Source organism: Glandiceps talaboti, chromosome 1 (assembly GCF_964340395.1).
Source record: "Glandiceps talaboti chromosome 1, keGlaTala1.1, whole genome shotgun sequence".
Classification (NCBI taxonomy): Eukaryota; Metazoa; Hemichordata; class Enteropneusta; family Spengelidae; genus Glandiceps; species Glandiceps talaboti.
In genome coordinates, this window is record NC_135549.1 from 10,622,412 (window position 1) to 10,637,633 (window position 15,222).

The 15,222-nt window shown below is 36.5% G+C and overlaps 1 protein-coding gene across 1 annotated transcript; it reads left to right on the forward strand.

Moving 5' to 3' along the window:
• Window positions 1-368: 368 nt before the first annotated feature.
• Window positions 369-13,985, forward strand: LOC144432973 (aminopeptidase N-like). The gene is made up of 17 exons (XM_078121289.1): window positions 369-1,027; window positions 4,793-5,069; window positions 5,616-5,736; window positions 6,376-6,530; window positions 6,731-6,844; window positions 7,365-7,502; window positions 7,858-7,989; window positions 8,321-8,496; window positions 9,080-9,174; window positions 9,411-9,544; window positions 10,107-10,310; window positions 10,796-10,872; window positions 11,226-11,336; window positions 12,078-12,245; window positions 12,696-12,824; window positions 13,168-13,240; window positions 13,583-13,985. The coding sequence occupies exons 1-17, from the start codon at window positions 369-371 to the stop codon at window positions 13,745-13,747; spliced, it is 2,928 nt and encodes a 975-aa protein (XP_077977415.1). The 3' UTR covers window positions 13,748-13,985.
• Window positions 13,986-15,222: the final 1,237 nt, after the last annotated feature.

The window sequence follows — 15,222 nt, forward strand, 5'->3', positions numbered from 1 at the left end:
TCAAGCAATCACTGAAGGTCATTTGGGGTCAATGAAGCTTTCTGGCATACACATCTATATCTTGTTTCTGTCGGGAGTTTTTTTGAAGGGTGTAGCTGGATTGACACTAACACTGATATGCACGTGTCAGAAAGACTTACTACAACATCGCTAGCTGCTACTTGAATGCATTTAGGGCATTTAACTGTATATAATATCTTATCTTTCTCTAGGGTCGACATCAGACTAATGGATCGGTCTCCTCATTTATAACCGTTAAAATTTACTTGATGTCAATAGCAACGATAACAAATTCGGATACTAAATAGTCTTTATTGGCAGGGCGCATGACAGACAAAGTTGAAACTCGCACTGTGTAGCACTAAACGATGTATAACCACAACTCACAACCAACGGAGGACGAGGTTCTTACATACAAAGCTAAACATGGAAATGGGGTATTTATCAAGAAAAGTACTGGCTATATCATTGTTCTTATTTTCATAGCTGTGATAGCCGGCGTGGCTTGCTTATTCTACTTCGCACCCGATCGAACTTGTGAGGACACCGGTGAAGATACAGACGAAGTGTACCCTCCTGTACCCGAGCTACCCGAGTCTCCAGACCGAGGGGAGTTTGAAGGTCGACTACCCGACACACTAGAACCGCTCAACTATTGGTTGAAACTGAAAGTATATTTGGACGAAGAAGATGCCGAGCGTCAGTTCCAGTATGATGGGCTTGTTAACATAACGATAGTGTGCACTAAAGCTACGAATATTATCAAGGTACACCACAGACTTTTAAATATTGACACAGACTCAGTTAGTGTCAAAACCGCATTAAATAACGACCCAGTTAGTATTAAAGATGTAAGCTTCTCTGAAGAAGAATATGAATTCTTGATAATTGAAACTGAAGACGAACTGCAAGTGAATGAACATTATTTGCTACAAATCGACTTTATCGGGTTTCTGAACCATTCTGACTACAAGGGATTTTATAGGAGCTATTATGAAGTCGAGACAGACGGTGAAACTGAAACGAGGTATGTCTGAATTGGTCTTACACATTGCTCAGTAGCTAGAGTTCCTCGATGAGAAATTTAGTTTAATATATCTTTTTTAAATGATTTGCTCCATTCACCAAAACTACTCATGAAAGATATTAATGAAACATACACCGCCGACATATATTTGAACCATCTTCATAGCTTATGACATCTGATGTGGTATGTGTTGGATCCAGTCTGACAATGGTAGCCCTTACACATTAAATTTATTTTACACTCAGATTTTCTTTTAGCATTGTATCACGATTTCGTTTGAGTATCAAGTACTACGTTTCGATAATTCCTCTGCTAAAGAAGAAACTGACACTGGCTTGTATTTCACTTTCATGTAAAACCATCATACTAAATAAACTACTTCGCCCTCAGTGATTCGTCTGTATCAATGTCAATGTGACAGAATTTCATAGTGGCCACTCAGCCATTGCTACTTGTTTTGACTTGTGTCCCCTCTCGTGTCACATGTTTTGTGGGTTTATTCTAGTTAATAAACCGCCTTATACAACCAGATCGGGCAGCAGGTTAATTGGTCGGTAGCTGTCACCGACTTTGTAAAGATAACAGCTATCGCAATTGGTGTACATAAATTAACTATATCATCCCTAGCTTCTTGCTTGCTTAGACTTCGTGGTATGGTGGGATATTCTGTTCAAGGTTTACCCCCTCGGCCTACTTATCGTATTCACATTAGTACATCAATCTACTAGTGTAGATTTTGCACTAACCTACATTAAAATATTCGTTGTCAAGACTAAGGACCCCACGCTGGGGGTACATGTACTGCAGCAAACACCATAGTATTATAAACGTACAAATTCCTATATTTCTGGTCAGCTAAAATGAATTCTAATGTGATGTTTCGTGTAAGAGCCGCCCGGTTATTTGTTACACATATCTATTCGCTGAAGAAATATTAAAATGAAGTAGACATCATAGTGTAAGTTTTCAATTATATTTTGTACGTGTGACAACACGTTTATTGTTGATTACACATGTGTAGGATTTTTTGGAACGATTTGAGACCGATGTAAACCTTTGTTTGTTGTTTATCATACTAAATAAATCCATCATTTGTTTTCAATCAATCAATCAATCAATCAATCAATCAATCAATCAATCAATCAATCAATCAATCAATCAATCAATCAATCAATCAATCAATCAACCAACCAACCAACCAACCAACCAACCAACCTACCTACCTACCAACCAACCAACCAACCAACCAACCAACCAACCAACCAACCAACCAACCAACCAACCAACCAACCAACCAACCAACCAACCAACCAACCAACCAATCAATCAACCAACCAACCAATCAATCAATCAATCAATCAATCAATCAATCAATCAATCAATCAATCAATCAATCAATCAATCAATCAGTCAATCAATCAGTCAATCAAATTTCTATAGCCGATTTCTAGAGCAATGTTCTGTTCAGTAGCGCTGAATGGCTAAAGCACACCACAGGCTTTGGTGAACAAATAAGTCTTCAGTTTTGTTTTGAAACAACCCAGGCTGGAAGCTTGGCGAATGTCGAGTGGCAAAGCGCTGCATAGTTTGGGGGTGACATATGAGAATAAACGACCTCCATAGGTGACTTGTCTGCAATTTGTTGTAAGCAGATTCTTGTTTGTAGAACGTAGAGTGCGACTCAACTCGGTGTGTATGGCTGGAGATCAAACATAATGTACTCTGGAGTTACAATGTAAGCCATGAAGAGATTTATATGTCAACAGTAACATTTTGGAATCAATCCTGAAACGAACTGGTAACCAATGAGAACTGGAGAAATGTGTTCAAACTTCTTGGTACGAGCTATGATCCTTGCCGCTGTATTTTGAACACGTTGTAATAGGTTTATTTTGGTGCATTACAGTAGTCAAGGCTTCAAGGCTTGGCTGATAAGATTACATGGATTAAAGTACAACAAACGTCATCAGTGATGTAGTGCCTTATAGATGCAATGCCGCGAAGATGTGCGTAGATTGATTTGCAGGTATTCTTGACCTGGTAGTTAAATATGTGGATATTAATGTTTCACGCGTCAGCAAAACATTTGAAGAATTTTTATTATACGAAAATTGGTCAATAAATGAGATAGCCTTCCAAGGATGCCAGAGTATGATTTAACAACTTTATCACCATCCCGTCACTTAAAACGGGTCAGTATTCATCATTATTCAGTCATTACTCGGTACAAGCGTTTAACTGGTCAGTATCCATGCCTGCTTCTCGATAAGATAAACAACAAAACAAGCCAAATAAGAAATTATTCTATTCAGAACTCAATATAACTGTAGTAAGCGTACTAGATCTGTGGACTTGGAATTTACAGTAACAAGTGGAGATGACCAATCAATTTTTTTAAATAATTTTTTTATAAAGGGGAAGATAATACATCTCAGTGGGTGGGAGTAGAACGGACTTTAAAGGGGTACATTCCAGCTCTTGTCAGTATTATTTTTTGTTTCATACTGAGAATTGAATATGTTCATCTATTTACTGATACGTAGTGACTAGGAGAGTAGTACCACCACATTTAGGCAAACTAAATTAACGGCTGGGTGACACTATTTGGATGCAACCAAGAAATCTCATTCAAATCAGGGTTATAAAGAAACAAAATTGATATAATGAAACAACGTTATAGGGTGATTTTATACTCACTTCACGGCACAGATCATCAAAAATACTAGACGGGTTTTTATCATTATGTTAATATATTGAATGCAATGTAGCTATTCATTCGAGTATCAAAGGAAGGGTGGGGGTTGTTAAGCGCGGACGTTTTCTAAAAGAGCCTGAGAAAGAAGTTCACCCAAAGAACTTGACTTGCATTAATTGATAAGATGTTTGACTATTGATAATATTTATACCACTTATTGCATGTATTTACCATCTTTATTACTGTTAACTAAATTTCAATATTATAATTTTTCAAGTTCATCAATATCGCCATTCTGACTTGCCCTCTAGTGGTCATTCTGAGAGAGCGTGTCGTCATGCCCTTCTAATCTTGAACCTGATATTGTCAAGCAATGTCACCAAGTTGAACGATGAACCATTGAAGTATCACCATCATGGAAAAACATACCTGGATGGACTTCTCCAAAACAGTGGTGTCTCATGTTGGACTATGCGTGTCGGGTGTCAGAAACTGGCGACGTTATTGACTAATTAAATTTATCAAAACCTGTAACTGTCATTGCGGTATTGGCAATCGTTTTCAATAAAGGGAAACAATGATGAACTAAAGAATGTTGGTGCCTCTCACACCAGTTTAGCTTAAATAAGGTTTGGTAAACACGAAGCACACTCTTTGTTTTATTCTCAAATGGTCGATACATAGTTTTGTATCATGAAATGTTTAACATGGGTGAATTTTAGGCGATTTTGTCTCAGTCTTATCTAGTGTGTCATTGATTTTTAAGTGTCATTTATTTCTTTTCAAACCAGCAATAACTAACTACTTTTATAAAGTCGAGGTGCATAGCAATTGCTCATTGACTGCATGCTGGCAGCCTTGTTTGTTTGTTTGTAAAGCATGCCCAGTCTTGATTTGCGGAGACTTATTTTCATTTTGGTCAAAGCAGTCACTGAGAGGCAAACGGGAAAATAGGTCAGTCAACAGCTGAAGCTGAGAGGCAGACCGCCAAAACACTTTAATAAGTCTAAATAACTTTGTAATCTCCTTCAAATTTATGCACATTCAACACTTACATTTAATATTTTTAGATGGCTAGCTTTGACGCAGTTCCAATCAACTGATGCCAGGCGGGCATTTCCCTGTTTTGACGAACCAAACTTCAAAGCAACGTTTGATGTGATTCTAGTCCATCGCCCAAGTAGAACGGCAGTGTCCAACATGGACGACATAGCAACAGTGATCATCGAAGATGGAAACTGGGTTGAGACTCATTTCGACACCAGTGTTCGTATGTCTGTTTACTTGGTGGCTTTTCTGATAAGTGATTTCGAATACATGGAAATGAATACGACCCATGGAGTGTTGGTATGTTTTCGTCACATAGCCCTTTGTTGATAAATGCATCGATTTTCATGAAGAGATATCACATTGTTACATTCAAGTTTTCAGTTTAAGCATAGACAGTGGAGGGGAAAATGATAAATACCAACAAATGTAGATTAGTCTTCCATATTCTATTTTGATTGATAGGTATTAGCGTATGGTATTCAATATGTCAGTAATACTATACATGCCATTCTGCGATAATGTAATCTAGAATCATACTTACAGGAGTTTCAAAGTTCATGCCTTTAAACCTTTTCATTATATCTTTTTAGTTTCTCTTCTCGTTTTTAATTTGAGAATTATTACTGCAAAGAGACGTCGATGAGATATCACCGAATACTGCGTTTACTAACTATCATGTTCTAACGTCACAGTATCCATGACCATTTGTATAGATTGTTGAATGAAAAAGCTATTTACAGTTGTTGCAAAAATATGCAACGTAGTATCGAACAAGATAAACTATAGTTTATCACTCTGATATGCTTATCTTGCCTCTGATATGCTTCTTTCTTAAAATCTTAGATGAGAGTTTGGGCAAGGTCTGACTATATCGATGCAGCAAATTACTCCATGTACACTGGTTCCGAACTATTAACTATCTTTGAAGACAATCTAGACATGCCTTATCCGCTCAAGAAAGTTGGTAAGTTTTGTAGTACAAAATGTATTCAGTGTCACTAAAACCAGGAATGTTTATAACTTTAGGAAGTGTATAAAGTTAACTTAGATACTTTTCACTGGGCAAATTCGTGTAACACTAATGTTCCGATGAGTTGATCAATAGTATAGGACATTGTACACGTAATTAGAGTGTCTGTGGATAGCTTTTTCGACATGAAAGAGAAACCAATCAATAATACTATGTAAGATCCCAAGAATGATTTTATATGCTGTCATATCCGTTGGCATATGTACTATCTAAGTTTAACCAACGAAGTCACGTTCATCCGACTCTTCCCGATCGTTTTGGAGTGTTGGTCCTTTTTCTCGTCTATCCTGTTAATGCCTGTAATCATCAATGTGGTGGTGACGTTGTTACTATGGCAATGGCATAATCGATGATGATGATGATGATGATGATGATGATGATGATGATGATGATGATGATGATGATGATGATGATGATGATGGTGGTGGTGGTGGTGGTGATGATGATGATGATGATGATGATGATGGTGATGATGATGATGATGATGATGATGATGATGATGATGATGATGATGATGATACTTGTGTGAATTTTGTCGCCTTTTTTTATGTTGCTATCTTTCGTCTTCAACAGACATGGCCGCCGTACCTCACTTTTCTGCTGGAGCAATGGAAAACTGGGGTTTAGTACTGTATAGAGAAAGTGTAATGTTGTATGACCCAACTATCCACTCACCGGAAAGACGTGTTATTGTTGCCGTCTATATAGCACATGAACTTGGACATATGGTAATGAACATACTGATAAAACATTGGGGTTTTTTATTTATGTTTCTGAGATGGAACTCTGTAGACTACAAATGTTCGTCAAATGTCTTTAAAAGCTGTAACGAGAATAATTATAATCTTTTTCGTCCCGACAACCAACTATATTGTTCACTGAATTCTTTTTTACAATACTAATATTTATACATTTTCTCTTATATCAGTGGTTTGGCAATTTAGTGACTATGGATTGGTGGGACCACTTGTGGCTAAATGAAGGTTTCGCAACCTTTGTAGAATATACAGGAGTTCATATCGTGGAACCAGAATGGAGATTGGTAAGTAACTTATTATATTTTGTGTAGTAAGTTCGGCACGACATGTTATGACTCCAAGTGATTTGACAAGCCTGATCAGGGCTTAATAACACGACGTATCTTACAGTCTAATCCCTGTGACAGCATGTATGTTTTTAGATGTTATTTCGTTCGGCCAAGGAAAATATTCGTGACCTACGTCACTACTCGTCAAGCTACTTGTAGTGGCAACCCTTAGGTCATGAATATTTTCCGGCTGAATGAAGAAAAATATTGGAGAATAACATAATTATACCTGCGCCAGTAATGTCAAAGAAAAATCGGGGAAAGTAACGGCAATTTTGAACGTTTTGACTCATATTTTGAACACAGCAGAACCAATGACGTAGACACGCATTGTCGTGACGTAGACACGCATTGTCTTTTAATACAACAATATACTGATAACGAAAGTGCCAAAGGTAAGTATGTTTTTTTAAAACTGAAAGTAAAAGCCTAATTGAATTGATGAATTGATGACTTACTATGTTTTATACTGTAGTGGGACATGATGTTAAAATATGCCATGGGATATGCTCTAGCAGCCGATTCTAACTCAGCCACTTCGAATCCAATTATCAGAGAGACCGGATGGATAGAAGAAATTAATTCGATGTTTGACACCATTTCCTATTCAAAGGTTGGTCTTCCTCTCTGTACAGTTATTGATATCATTTGTAATCATGATACGGTGTATTATTTTCATTTGGAGAACTTCACCCAATGTTACATGACTATACTTTCCTGGTTGAAACAACATTTTCTCGGCACCCTTTAGATGTCTGAGGACTTGATAGACCCCTCACTGTACTCTCACGAAATGTGACTAAACCTGTTAAAATATTTCATGTACAAAAGTGTTTCAGTTTTTTTGTGTTAATACAATAACATTATTAAATTATGTTGAATTTCGTATTTAGATGATATGGCAGTATAAGTATAAAACTATCATATACATTCTTCTCAATATAATGTCTAATGTTTAACTTCAACAGGGAGGCTGTATAATTCGTCAATTCTTAGCTTTCATGGACCCAAGTGTTTTAATGGCTGGGATTAGAAATTATTTGAAAATTTATCAGTACAGCAATACAGTGTCCGACGACCTGTGGCAAGTTTTAACTGAAGTGAGTATGTTACCGTTGGTAAATATTCATTTTATAACATAATTATCCTCTCTGGCGGCGTACGTGTATAATCAGTGACTCTACAACCTCCGACGTTCTATCATATATGGAACAACGTCACCGAGTCACTCATCACTCATCAAGCAAGTCGTTATATTATCCTAAAAAGATACAGTCGCCTATATATCTTGACCACTTCACCGAATTTTGAAATTGTGAAAACATTAGCGTATACCCCATCCCTCTTTGTAATTGCTGGTTGTTCTTCATGACTATTTCATTTATGTTACTTATTAATATAGTGTATCAATTTTGATCATATCCATACAAGGCTGACCTTGGTCATGGTAACTACAACATTAAACTTATCATGGATACGTGGACATTGCAGCCAGGCTACCCAATTGTTACAGTAAACCGTTCATCTCCAGAGGTCGCTGTTCTCTCTCAAGAGCGTTTTTTCAGCGACCCAAATGATAACCATAGCGACAGGTGGCCACATTTAGGGTAAGTACAGTTATATTATAAATATTATTATTAATACAGTGAATTGTTAGTATAATTTTTAGAAAGGGTGACACAATAAATGAGGAGAATGGAAAGGGCCAGAGAACTTGAGAAAGGGGGGGGGGGAGGGACTGACGAAAATGGGACGTGGTACTGGTACTGGTACTGGTGCTGTTGATGAAAGAGAAACCAATCAATATTACTGTATAAGATCCCAAGAATGATTTTATATGGTGTCATATCCGTTGGCATATGTACTATCTAAGTTTAACCAATGAAGTCACGTTCATCCGACTCTTCACGATCGTTTTGGAGTGTTGTTCCTTTTTCTCGTCTATCCTGTTAATGCCTGTAATCATCAATGTGGTAGTGACGTTGTTGCTATGGCAATGGCATAATCGATGATGATGATGATGATGATGATGATGATGATGATGATGATAATGATGATGATGATGTTGTTGTTGTTGTTGTTGTCGTCGTTGGTGTTGTTGTTGTGGGTGGTGGTGGTGGTGGTGGTGGTGGTGGTGGTGGTCAGCAGGATTGTCCTAATCGGCATAGTATTTTGTTTTTCTCATTTCAGATATACCTGGTACATTCCTACTACCTATACAACTATGGGAAATGTTCAAGAAGGCATGATGAATCCAGAGAAACTATGGATGAACAGAGGACCAGGTTGGTCCAAATCAAAACTGTTTCATAGCAATGTAGTCTTTCTATCACTTTTGCTGTTTCTGGTTTTAGAGGTTATTTTACTTTAAAAGTTTGCTTTTATTCATTCGTTTGTTTTGTTCCCGTTTTTTCTTTACTCATCACTGTAATGTGCTTTTCCCTGCTTCACAGCAAATAGTAAGTTATTGTGAAGTTTTGAACTAACTTTATTTTATGTTGTTGTTATTGTTGTGTTCCAGCTGATATCGATCTTAGTAACGTCGACGAGGAGGACTGGATATTTGTCAACATCAACAAAACTGGATTTTATCGTGTTAATTATGATGATGATAATTGGAATAAATTAGCTGAACAACTGAGAGATGACCACGAGGTAATCGATTATCTAAAATAAACTAGAACACAATTTATTTGAGGAATAGAATAACTAATAAGATTTTATATGGTGTCATATCCGTAAAAAAAGACTCTTTTCCGTTTAGGATACAATCTGTGTACTTTTACGAGAGATTACCTGTCATTTTTGATCCGTTGTATTTGACTACATTCACAGTAACATAGTATATTGTAAGTATAGTTGGCATGTATGGTCAGTTATAGTATTGCATGCATGGTACAACACTTTCAGACATCACCCTTTTAGGATATTTCAACGTACATGATTTTGATGCTTCACATGACTTATATATAGAACTTCAGCTCACAAAAGGCCAGTCACTTGTCCGCTATAAATAACCCCAGTGACAGAGGATCGGTCGGTGCTGTAGAATGAATGTAACCGAACTTACACATGGCAGCTTTGAATAACACTAGTGTTACTACCTATACTGTAAAAGAGGTGGTGTATATTAATGTTATCCCAAGTAACTAAAAAGGCCTCTTTTCATGCAAATTTCGGTTATATAAATACTAAAGAACCATTCCTCATTTTGTAGGTGATTACGTCACAGAGCAGATCTTCTCTCGTGGATGATGCCTTCAGGGTATCAGAAACCTTCCATACAGACCATGTTAACGCCCTCAAGTTGACAGAATACCTACACGAAGAGAAGGAATATATGCCATGGTATCTCATCGCTCAGGTTCTACCATTTACGGATAAGATGTTACTACGAACTGCAGAGTTTGGTATGCACGAGGTGAGAGACTCACGTGTTTTTGTCTGTCTGTCTGTCTGTCTGTCTGTCTGTCTGTCTGTCTGTCTGTCTGTCTGTCTGTCCGTCCGTCCGTCCGTCCGTCTGCATGTATATATGTATGTATGTATGTATGTATGTATGTATGTATGTATGTATGTATGTATGCCTGTATGCCTGCCTGCCTGTATGCGTACATGTGTGTGTGTGTGTGTGTGTGTGTGTGTGTGTGTGTGTGTGTGTGTGTGTGTGTGTGTTGTGTGTGTGTGTGCAGTTCGCGCGTACGTATGTGTTTTTGTGCTCTTGCGTGTTTGTTTATTTTTTTGTTTGCTTGAAGTTTCTGTATTATTATGATTACGAATTTGGAGTAGCCTCATGCAGACTTATATCTTTAATTAGTTAAAAATAACATTGCACATTTTGTTCTTCTGAACTGATCATTTCAAACATAATTTTTTTTAAACCCCCTAAAAGCTTTGTTCCAATTTCAGAACTATTGGCGTTATCAAGTTTCTCCGAGCTATGAGTTTTATGGGTGGAACTTTAAAGATAGTCAAGACATAGATTAGTAAGTACACATATGCGATAAAGGGAAACAATGCCATCATCATAAAAAAATACGCATTGAGTCCTCGTAGGTCATTATAGTTTGGTACACTATCTGACATTACAGTTTCCCATTCAATCCTTTAGTTCAAAAGTACAATTTTTTGTTGAACTCTATCACTGAAACTAATGTTAACGAAATTGTTTCCATAAGAAAACTGTTTTATGCAAAAGTTTTCAACTGGTTATTGTAAAAGGGTTAGGCCTAAACACATGACGTTCGCGAACCATTTTGCAAACAAATGTAGGATCTGTAGGGATATATGGTTATATTTCTGAGCGATCTATAATATATATATTTTAAATTTTCTTTAGCTGGCATCGTGAATTAGCCATCGACTTAGCATGCATGTACAATTACAACAGCTGCGTCGATAATTCAACAAATATGTTTGCTGATTGGATGCAAGATACTGAAAACAATCCGTGAGTATTTACACATACATATATATATCTATATATATACATATAATAACACAAACTAGATAGGAAATGTGGTCTATAATCTTATATATATAACGATGCTTGTAAAGGTTCCTGTCACTATTATCAATGAGATATACAGATGTACGCTTCTAATTCAGAAGAATTGATATGATTAATGAATACAATTAATCCATTATATATATATATATATATATATATATATATATATATATATATATATATATATATATATATATATATATATATATATATATATTGCTTTAATAGTTGGCTTCGTGAGTTGCGTGCAAGTATAATTACAACAGCGATCTCTTTTGGAAACCTGTTGAGCTGTGTTTTGTTGACACCATCTATTTTTCATTTGCGTTTATTACTACGATTTATAGATATATCAGCATAGAGTTAATTCGTGACTTTCATATGAAATATAAGCATAGTAGAGCAAACATTAAGAAACACTGACGATGTTGGTAAACAGCTTGAGTTGTGTCGCACGCGCACAGACAGACAGACGGACAGACAGACAGACAGACAGACAGACAGACAGACAGACAGACAGACAGACATAACCCCCGGTCCCCTAACGAGTAACACAAACAGAACTAAGCAGTGCCACCAACATACAAAATGCTTTTAAGGCGAGTTCATCAGGTGTTGTAAACAGAATAGAGGAATAGAGATTGCAATGTTCCACATATTTCTTCATTCCTATATCTGGAGAATTCCTGAAGAAGTAAGGAGTGCGGTGTACTGTACGGCAGTTCGACATGGTGGACCGGTAGAATGGGAATTTGTATATCAACAAGCAGAACAAGAAACAGACAACAGTCAACTTTGGAAACTTCAGTCTGCATTGGGTTGTACCAGGGACACATGGCTTTTACAAAGGTAAGGATAGGTTAACCGACAAGTCAGTTACTTTTCATTGAAGTTATTAACAGGTTACAGTGATTTATTTTGAACTTGTAGTACTGTATTACTGTGAAAGGCTTCAAGCTTTGGTATATATATATATATATATATATATATATATATATATATATATATATATATATATATATATATATATATATATATATATATATGTATATATATATATATATAGTTATTTATATATATATATATATATATATATATAGTTATATAGTTATATATAGTTATTTATATATATATATATATATATATAGTTATTTATATGTGTATTTTAGAAAACTAAAATAATAACTGAAAAAAACGCAAATTATTTGCAAAAATATATATATCAGACTAAAACAAAATGGCCAAACATTAACCAAAACAATCCGCCATTAGCATTTAGCATAAGAATGCTTTTTACAGATATATGGAGGATTATCACTCAAAGAGCAACGCACCGACTGCCATTGCCAATTGTCGAGAAAAATCATCTCAGGGATTCTCTACTGCATGGATGTTTACCCTATCGCAGTTTGAGTCACTCCAAGAACGGTGAGGTTAAAGAGAGAGAGAGAGAGAGAGAGAGAGAGAGAGAGAGAGAGAGAGAGAGAGAGAGAGAGAGAGAGAGAGAGAGAGAGAGAGAGAGAGAGAGAGAGAGAGAGAGAGAGAGAAGAGAGAAAGAGAGAACAGAGAGAGAGAGAAATGGGAACAGTAAGACAGGAGAAATGGAGACAGACACAAACATACACGCGGATGGATGAACAGACATATATGATAGGTAATACAATTAAATGACACATGGACTAACAGCCTGAGATTTGCGATTAAGCAAATTTAAATATTTCAGCAGCTCACTTAATTTATTTGTTTATTTTTGTTTTCCCCTTTATTGTAGATATAACACAACAGCATATTATGTTGTATGGGACTTTGCCCCGTGGATGAATACGGATTATGATTTAGAACAGGTGAGCAAGAAGTTTACAGAGTGGACTTGAAAATGGAGTACTGAGGATCAGTATCAAATATATGCAGGAGGGGGTGGGGTCATAGATTTCTCAAAATTGATCACGTTTTAGAGTGAATATACTAGAATAACGTTAGTTTGGGTTATTAATTTACCAGAGTCAGTTTGTACTAAGGAACATTTTAATCGATCGTGGACAACTTGTCAAATCACTGACTCACAATTCAACTTGACAGCAAATAAGACTTTCATAAAAGGTCAATGGGATTTGGATCACCATGAAATTCTGCTATTCTGTTTCATTTCTAAAAACTCACGGTGAAACATTTTCTCTTCGTTCCAGCTTCTTGCCTTTGGCAGACACCATAGCGATATGCCAGAGTTTGCAGCAAGTGGATTCTACACGGCAGTAGAGAAAGTAGAGACGAATGTCAAATGGATGAAAAGAAACCAAGACAGTGTGCGACAATGGTTATCTCAAATTACAGACAAAATCGGAATGCATTAATTTTCCTCTAAGTGTTACTCACAGCGGTATGTTCACCGATAAGTTTTGGAGGCTATTACATGTACCTGTGCATTGCATAGAACATGAACCCAATCTTGCTGGAATAGATTACCGTGAATGATTGTTTTTGTTTTCCCTTTTCTTCCTGAATTTGTATATTTTAGAGTTTTCTTTCTTTGTTGAGTGCTGTATAACTGTTTGAAGTGATAACTTTCATCCATGATTGTCTAACGTTGACGTAGACTTGTACCAGTTTATATTGTCTTCTCTGTTTACGAATGTTATGTGTATCTGATTATTGGTGACAACGACAATAAATGAATCCGACAAGATTCAGGTTTGGTTTGACAACACGAGTCATTAATCTTGTGGTGCTGCGTTGTACTGTTGTGGTGTTGTATTGCGTTTGAAATGTTATTTGTTTGCCGGATACCTCGGTTTAGCCTCAGACCACTTCTTCTAGTGGTCTGAGGCTTAGCATTCTCACAACCAGAGCTGACGTTTCTTCATGGCTGTGGTGTACAACGACATGGTTTAGTTATTGTGTGTAAGTTATGTGCAATTACGTTTAATACTTGTACATGTAATATCACTGTACATGGTTGTCTTCAATGTATCGCATAACAATCATAATCATACCACAAATTAAAACATGTAATTTGTAAATATAATCTGGCACCTAAATCGATTTCCGTCTTCATACATTTCGAATCTATAAATCGTCTAATATCTTGAAGGAAACCTTGAAGGTCACAAAGTTACTGAGACATTTATTCAGAACTAGCACATGCCCAATCTAATAAAGGAAATTTGCCTGGCGAGCTAGAGTAGCCCCATTCCCCCATCGACACACACTCGATGAAAGAGGAGTATTGTCCCTAAGAAGGCTTCTGATTTTAAGACGAATTCTTCTGGTTAGAATCGACTAAAACACGTCTTAAAAGAGACATAGTCGATTGATTGCAGAAATTACATCCCATTACCAAATAGAAATACAATGAAATAGAATAAATAGGTAATAAACATCCAATAGTCTTACCAATTACAATAATTGAAAACTAGACAAACATGTGTTTTGGCAGTATATCACATAAAGCTGGTTTGTTGTCTATATGACCAAGTCTACCATTTTAAAAGACATCGTTTCCACCTATGATTTAATCACAGTTCAGGGCTTACCCATAGCCCCAGTGGTTGCTAGGAGAATTGCACCAACTTCAATGTTGACTTCGTCTGGTCAAAAGCCAAAACAAGACTGAGTTGGCGAGAGGAACTTTGAACTGTTGACCTTACAGATTACGACAACCCATCATGTTGGCTAAAAGCTTTTGTATGTAAACTTTGTGACGAGTTCCGCAAGTATTTCCAAGATGCCAACTGAGTAGATAACCCCCGTTTATTCCAGTAATGTCAGTTATAAATTATTATGACGACCACCGATATTTTCTCGTCTTCTCAAAAGCCACGTTCATAAG

Coding starts and splice junctions, on each gene's coding strand:
- LOC144432973 (XM_078121289.1), top strand. CDS start 369: ATGTATAACCACAACTCACAACCAACGGAGGACGAGGTTCTTACATAC. Junction 6,531..6,730: donor CACATGAACTTGGACATATG/GTAATGAACATA, acceptor CTCTTATATCAG/TGGTTTGGCAATTTAGTGAC. Junction 6,845..7,364: donor TGGAACCAGAATGGAGATTG/GTAAGTAACTTA, acceptor TTTATACTGTAG/TGGGACATGATGTTAAAATA.